General features: G+C 46.5%; 1 protein-coding gene across 1 annotated transcript in view; it reads left to right on the forward strand.

Moving 5' to 3' along the window:
* Positions 1–355: 355 nt before the first annotated feature.
* GAS7 (growth arrest specific 7) overlaps positions 356–7,562 on the forward strand; it is a 45,155-nt gene continuing 37,948 nt past the window's right edge. Inside the window, 2 exon segments of the mRNA XM_005430274.2 lie at positions 356–484; positions 3,839–3,962. Of these exon segments, the coding sequence (XP_005430331.1) occupies positions 452–484; positions 3,839–3,962 (157 nt within the window). The 5' untranslated portion in view covers positions 356–451.

Genomic DNA, 7,562 nt, shown 5'->3' on the forward strand with positions numbered 1-7,562 from the left:
ATATTCCCCTGCTACACACAGTTCTGATCCCAGGAAATCTCATGGGAGAGAAGTGCTTGTGCTGTTGAGTTTGATGTTTTGTGAGACACTTTGATCCCTTTTCCAGCCATGCAGTACAGATGGAGGAGGATTTCGCTGGGGTCACACGTTCGCTGCTCACATTGTTCAGGTTTCCTGTTTCCTCGAGCTGTGTTGCAGACATCCTTTCTGGGTCCAGGCTTGCCTGTCCACCACCATGGTGACAGCAGCTGGTGACACTTCCAGCAGTGACAGTGAGGGGAGTGGCCTGGACGTTTCTGAGCTCAAAGGCTCTGTGGGAGTTGGAAGGTTTAGAAAGCAGAAGGGACTGAAGCCCACCCAGCCTGAGCTGGGGCAGGGGTGTCAGGCTCCTGCCTTTTTTTTCTCTTTATTGGAATACAGCAGAACTTCTAGAAAGAGGCACTTAATCTTGATGGAGGAACCACAAGAAGTGCACAGCTCCCTGGTAAGCCTTGATACTTATCCCCATAATTGGCAGATTCTTTTCAAGCTGAGCTTTTCTTCAGTTTCCAGTCCCTGCCTGCTGCTCTCCCTTTGCTGGTTTGCAATTTTCTCTGCTGACACCTCTCCTCTCCATGCAGACATCCTCTGTTGTGATTTACTGTTCTCAGAAATTATCCTGGCAAATAATTCCCCTAAAACAGGAACAAAAAACCAAAGTAACAGTCCAGTCTTGCTGACCTAAGGAAGAGGTGCATCTGCACATGGGTACCTCTAAGCACTTGCCTTGGCCCATGTGGCTGGGAGCAGGGGTGCCCTGATGGGAGCTGGGTTTGGAGAGCTCTGGAGCTTGTCTGTGGCTGCTGTGCCAGATGTGGAGCTGTTCCAGATGTGGAGCTGGCCTCTTGGAACACTCTCTGCCAGTTGCCTGTGCAGTCCCATGGCCCTGTCCTGCTGTGTCCCAGCAGCAGGATTGCTGTCATCACATGCCACAGTAACCAAAGCTTCTCCCACAGACGTGTGCAAACAGGGTCCTGGTTTAGCTGTGCTGATGAAAGAAGGGACTGCAGATGGCCTGGCTGGAGCAGGGCTGTGTCTGCTGAGAAAAACAGAGCAAGAAAATCTCTACTTTTCCTCAGATCTCCTGTTTTGGCAGAAGAGGGACGATGTGCTACCCACAATGGCCTCTCTGGCACTCTCATTTCTGAAAGGATGGCTTGCTAAACTATGTCCTAATACATTATAATTATAATGCCCAGGCCCATGTGCATCTGTCCCAGATCTCATCATCCCATTCTATGTGTGCCAGAGCATCCTGGGCTCCTGCATGAGGAAAGCAGGGCTTGTAGTGATATGGCCAGGGGGAATGGCTTCAAACTGAGAGAGGGTAGGTGGAGATTAAGACATTAGAAGAAATTCTTTACTGTGGGGGTGGTGAGGCCCTGGCACAGGCTGCCCAGAGAAGTTGTGGCTGCCCCTGGATCCCTGGCAGTGTCCCAGACCAGGCTGGAGCTTGGGATAGTGGAAGGTGTCCCTGGCCATGGCAGGGGGGTGAATGAGATGATCTTGAAGGTCCCTTCCAATCCAAACCAGTTAGCTGGTGAATCTGTGGTTCTGTGAGGAAACCTGTATGAAGTCACGTTTTGTGTCTTCTTCTCTTCCTCCCCCGTGGCATTTTCAGTTCCTCTTTCCCCCTAAAGCTGCTGTAGGAGTTGGAGTCCAAGTGTTGTTGGGAAGGGATTGCACTGGGACTGTTTAGGGGCTCTAACACAGCAGTGGTCCCAGCATTCAGTGGATCTTCCTCTGCAGCCTCCATGGGGGGATGAGTCCTGCCTAAAAGTGAGCTCAGTCAAATTCCTGTCTAAAACAAAAGGAAGAGATCCACACATACTCCATGCAGTCTTGGTTTCAGCTGAGGTACAGTTACTTTTCTTCCTAGTGCTGAGTTTGGATTCAGTGTGAGAATAACGTTGATAACACCCTGATGTTTTAGTTGGTGCTCAACCCTAAATGGAGGACTCAGTGTCCTGTGCTGTGCCAGCAGGGAGCTGCAAAAGGAGCCAGGAGGGAGCAAGGCCAGGACTGTCCAAAAGGATATTCCACACCACAGAATTGGGGGAGTTGGCTAGGAGGGGCTCAATGCTGCTCAGGGAAGGGCTGGGTATGGCTGTTCAATTGTACTGTGCATCACTTGGGTTTTATTCCTCTCACTTTTTGTTTCCTCCTGTTTCTTTGTTATTGTCATCATTATCATTATTATTATCATTATCTTTTACTTTATTTCAGTGATTAAACTGTTCTCCTCTCACGAATTTTACTTTTTTTTCTGGTGCTCCTCCCTGTGCCAGGGGTGGGAGGCAGGGAGTGGGTGGCTGTGTAGTGCTGAGTTGCTGGCTGGAGCTAAACCACAATGCATGCACATAGAAGCAAACTGTTTCCCCATTGTTTGCAAGAACTTCAGCATTTGGCAGTGCTGAGGTTCACTCTTGACTGTCATTGGTAGAGACTGCTGTGCTCACAGCACTTCTTGATGGGCAAAATCAGAAGCAAAGGTAGAAATATTATTAACCAAAAAACAGAATTAGCACTGCAAAACATAATGCTTGTATGCTTTTTGAAGTGATGCACATTTTGGCAGGGACTACAGCTGAAACACTGGGTTAACTTTGCTTTTTATAGTGTTTCCATCCAACATTTGGTGGTGTTTACTGTATGCCATCCCCATCTGTCTCTTGGCATAGCCTTTGTTTAAGCATACAGCCATGGCACTCACCTCTGAAAGGGCTCTGCTTTTCCTGCAGTGCAGCAGGGACACATGGAGCACTCTGAAAATGTGACTGGAAGGATCTTGGGGCAATTCAGAGCTTCCCTTGAGCAAACTGCTAATATCTGTCCTGCAGGGCTCTGCTGCTGACTGTGCAAAGGGGAGGAACACCATGGGCCCCTGAAGTGATCTGAGCCTAATGGTGACCTGCTTGGCGCATGGAATCACTGTAGGGTCAAATTAAGGAATAGGAGTAGTGGGAATGGAGAGACTTCAGTTCCAGAAGGGAAAGAAGGTGTTGGATACAGAAACAGCAAGAGTGCAAAAGTGTGAAATCTGGATCTTCTGAAACAGAACCCAGGGCTGGATTACTCCACATTCCTCTTTGTGAGGTTCTCATGCACAGCAGAGATAGTCTGGAGTATCTTTGTTGTTTTCAAGGCCAGATATCCATGAAGGGAATATGAGGGAGCCAAGCTGCTGCTGTATCTTTCTGGAGCTGGTACACTCCCACACTGCAGAGTTTACTTTTCTTCAGTGTGCTTTTGCACACTGTAACAGGGACCAATAATGCCATGTGGAGGAGCTGTCCCAGCATTTGTTCCAGTACTCTGTGCCACCCAGTGCAGTTTACTGGGAGAGAGCCTGGTATTGTGGTTCAGGTGATGGTGCCCCTGTAAAATAAATGGTGACAGCACCTCCATGATCAGTGCTGTGACCCACTGGTGTATCCATGGGAAGGTAAAGGAGGGCCAGATGCCTGCTTCTCTTTCTCAGACATTTGATCATTTCATGCTTTGCATTTTTCTGCTCAACCAGAGTCATTTTTCTTGGACGGCTCCACGTGCTCTTGGGACATTAAATACAGAGGGGTTCATTTCTGTCCCAAAGGGTGATTTCTCAGGGCCATATTGCTTCCTGTTCTGGATGAAGCTAGCACAGATGAAGGGAGAAATGGACTGAAGTTCTTTGGGTATATTAGAATCTGTAGAATGCCAAACCACATAATTTCCTTCCAGCTGTGTGTCTGGTTAGACTTTACATTATCTAGATATTGACTTACTAGGTTGGGGTTTTTTTCTTTTCTTTTCTCAGCAGAAACCCCGAAAGGCAACTCCTCAGCCAGGAGAAGACACCTTGAACGGGCACCTTCCCCCAGGCTGGCAGAGCTACATGTCTCCCCAGGGTCGCAGGTACTACGTGAACACCTTCACAAATGGTAAGTGGGGGTGGCTTTCTCTTGGGTTTGGGGTCCCCCAATGAAGGAAGGAATGATGAATCTGACTCCATGTTCTCAGAAGGCTAATTTATTATTTTATGATACTATAATATATTAAAGAATACTATACTAAACTATACTAAAGAATACAGAAAGGATACTTACACAATGCTAAAAAGATAATAATGAAAACTCGTGACTCTCTCCAGAGTCCCAACACAGCTTGGCACTGATTGGCCAATGAGACAAAACAATTCACATCAGAATCCAATGAAACAATCAGCTGTTGGATAAACAATCTCCAAACACATTCCACATGAGCAAAACACAGGAGAAGCAAATGAGATAAAATTGTTTTCCTTTTTCTCCGAGGCTTCTCAGCTTCCCAGGAGAAAAATCCTGGGCAAAGGGATTTTTCAGAAAATGTGAATGGCACAGCTTTCCAGTACATGTTTCACCATACCAGCCCAGATCTATTTCAGGAAATGATCTTGCTAGTTGATTTTGATAACAAAAGTAGCTGCAGAGCCAAAGTAATTAATATGATCCTGACACCATACCTGAAAGAAAATACAAGAAGATTATGATCCTCTGTCATCTGAATTCTGATCATCAGAAGACATCTGAAACATTGACAAAAGACAGAGAATGTAGAGTAAAAATGCCCCTATCATAAATGTTTTAGAATCTGAAACACCGTTAAAGATACAATTTTTACCACATTCCCTATTTCCTTTGCCTGGAGATATTTATGTCTATATATACACATCCATGTAAAGTGTAGTTTGATAGAACATCAGATATCACTAAAGCACCATTGGGGAAAACAGAAACAGTGAAGTTCACACTCAACTTGTCCATGAAGACAAGGAAAGAAAAAACACATGTAATGGGAGAGCACAGACAAAGCTTTCAGTCTGTATTTGTGTGTTCTATTCCCTGTCATGTTGAGAAGCAGACTGAACTCATGATCTTATCACCTGCTCAAGACCTGTCAAACTTGTACCACCTCCAGTTTACCCGAGACTCTGTGTCGACCTTCTCACCATGAGCTCACAGCAGCATTGCAAAACAGGGTCTTGTGACCATCAAATCCACATTTCTGTAGCAAAGAGAATGCCAGAGTGACAGCAGGGAGAGGACAGTGGGAGCTGACCTTGTTCACAGGGAAGTTGCAGCCATCAGGAGTGACCTCTGGCATTGCTTTATCTCACAGAGGAGAGCCATGGGCACTTCGTGGTCTGTTCAGGGGCTGATGTGTTTTATTGCAGAAGCTTTTGGCCCAGGACTTTGCCAAGTCTTTATTTACTGGAATTTGATGCACTCACATCTTACAGGATTCTCCCTCCAGAAAGTTCATTTCCATTCAACCCTGCCTCCATTTCCAAGCACAGTTTGCTCTGGCTGGTGGGCAGCATCCCCTGCACGGCTGGGGAGAGCAGCAGGAGTTAGATCCCCATCCCCACTGCAGTTTAAATGCAGGGCAGGAGGTGGTTATACTCAGTTCTGAGCCATCATTGGGTGGACCCATACTCGCTGGGTTGAGGCCAGGTAAAACCAGTGAGAGGCAGAGCCTGTTTCTCTTGTGATAAGAGCTCTTGTCACAGGGACCCTGCCTCAGAAAGGTGGGGACTGGGACTAAATTTCTCCTTAAGTCAGGCAGTTTTGTATTTCCCTCAGAAAAGTTACAAGTAATACAACAAGGGCCAATTGCCAGATCCTGCTTGGGAGCTCAGGCCAGCAATCAGGAGATTTCTGATTCCTCTAGGAAGGGAGGATAACTTTGGCACAGGCTGACATGGGAGGCGGGGGAATCTCCGTCCTTGGAAAATCTCAGAAACTGGCTGGCCAGAGCTGTGGCTGATCTGCTGTTAGCAGTGATCCTGCTCAGAGTAGCTGGGCTGAACACAGAGGTCATTTCCATCCTGTCTTTCTCAGGAGAATGCCCAAACCACGTGTGGTTGTGCTCTCAACCATTAGTGTTGTGTGGTTCTCAGAATAACAGCGTGTGAGAGAGGGTGGAAGTGGGGTTTGTTTCTGTGTTCTGAGCCTCGCTGCAGGGATCCCTTATTCACGTCCTGTTCTGATGAGAATCTCTTCACCAGATTAATCCTAAACAACTTCCATCATTGAAAGGCTCTGGTGAGAGGAGGTGTGGGCCTTCTTGTGGGGTGGGACTGTGGCTAAACATTCACCCAGCATCCAAGCAGGGTCTGTGGGAAGGGGATCTGTGTGAAGGAAGGCATTTCACTGATGGGAAAACGGGTCTTAAAAAGCAACAAAGGCAGTTTGAAAGCTGACTAAAGGGAAAACGAAGCAGCAACCATAGTTAAATTACAATGAGCTGCTGCAAAACTGTTTGCCAGCTTATCCTCAGAGCGTGGTCATCAATGGTCCCTTGTCCAGGGGCAGTTTGTGCTGAAGGGAATCCTGCAGTGATCTGCCCGAGAATCCATTCTAGGCAGCGTTTCCAGTGATGAATGGCATGTTGACATTGAGAGCACTTATTCAAAAAATAACTTTTAACTGGAGCTGGGAGGGAACACGGTGTTCTCTCCTGCACAGAACAGGCTCAGAATTCACAATCACCCTGGAATAGGAGGATGCTGTTCAGTAAAGATGCATTTAGGATCAGAGATTTCACCAGAAATAATGAAGTGGCAAAGACAGGCAATGGAACAGTTTACAGATGAAGACATTGGGGCTCTGGAGGATCTGAAGTTGAGTGAGAGCCAGCAGTGTTGTGCTAGTACAAACCAGCCAGCATTTTCCATTGTATAAATAGGAGTGTTGTCTGTGAGGCATGAAGTAAGCCTCCAACTTTACAAGGAAATTATAATGCCTCAGCTGGAATATTTTATCTTGTTTGGACTCTACACTTCAGGAAATATGTGAGTCAGCTGGATAAAGCCCAGAAGAGAGTAGCAAAAGTGATGGAAGATGTGGAAAACATAGCCTGTGGGTAAATGCTGAGAGATTGGGGATGTCTGCCCTTAGAAAGCAAAGATGTGGGCAGGGTTGTGGAAGCAGGCTTAAAGTGCATCAATTGCCATTCAGGAGAATGCTGTTTGCAATGCCTGTCACCACCAGAAGATTGCAATTTCAGCTTCAATTTTCATCTCTAGAACACATTTCAGTTGCAACCAGGACAGCTAACCCTTCCAGGCTCTCTTGGGAGTGTAGTGTGGGAGTACAGAGTTGCCTGGGAGTCTGTATCACTGGAGCAGGTTATGCAAAACCATGAAATTCATGGTTGGCCTTCTCTGGGGTAGAGCAGGGGCAGTATGACTTCCTTAAATCCCTGCCAGGCCTGTTTGTTTCAGTCTGTAAAGCCTCAACTACACGAAAATATTTATCAATATAGAAACTGACAAATGCCTTCAATGGAAGTTGTTCTTTATTTGTTATCTTTGTATTTTTACAATTATCATACTTAACCAGGCTCTTGTCACTCGTCTGCTGGTTTGCTTTTCCTGATTGTCTGAGTCAAAGAATCTTAATATGAGTTCAGAGGAGCATTTCATTTGTGCTTTTCATTTGCAGCTGTGCTGAATCTTCCCGCTGTGTTTTGGGGCAGGTCCTGCCCCTCCATGGGGCATT

Source organism: Geospiza fortis, unplaced genomic scaffold (genome assembly GCF_000277835.1).
Source record: "Geospiza fortis unplaced genomic scaffold, GeoFor_1.0 scaffold534, whole genome shotgun sequence".
NCBI lineage: Eukaryota > Metazoa > Chordata > Aves > Passeriformes > Thraupidae > Geospiza > Geospiza fortis.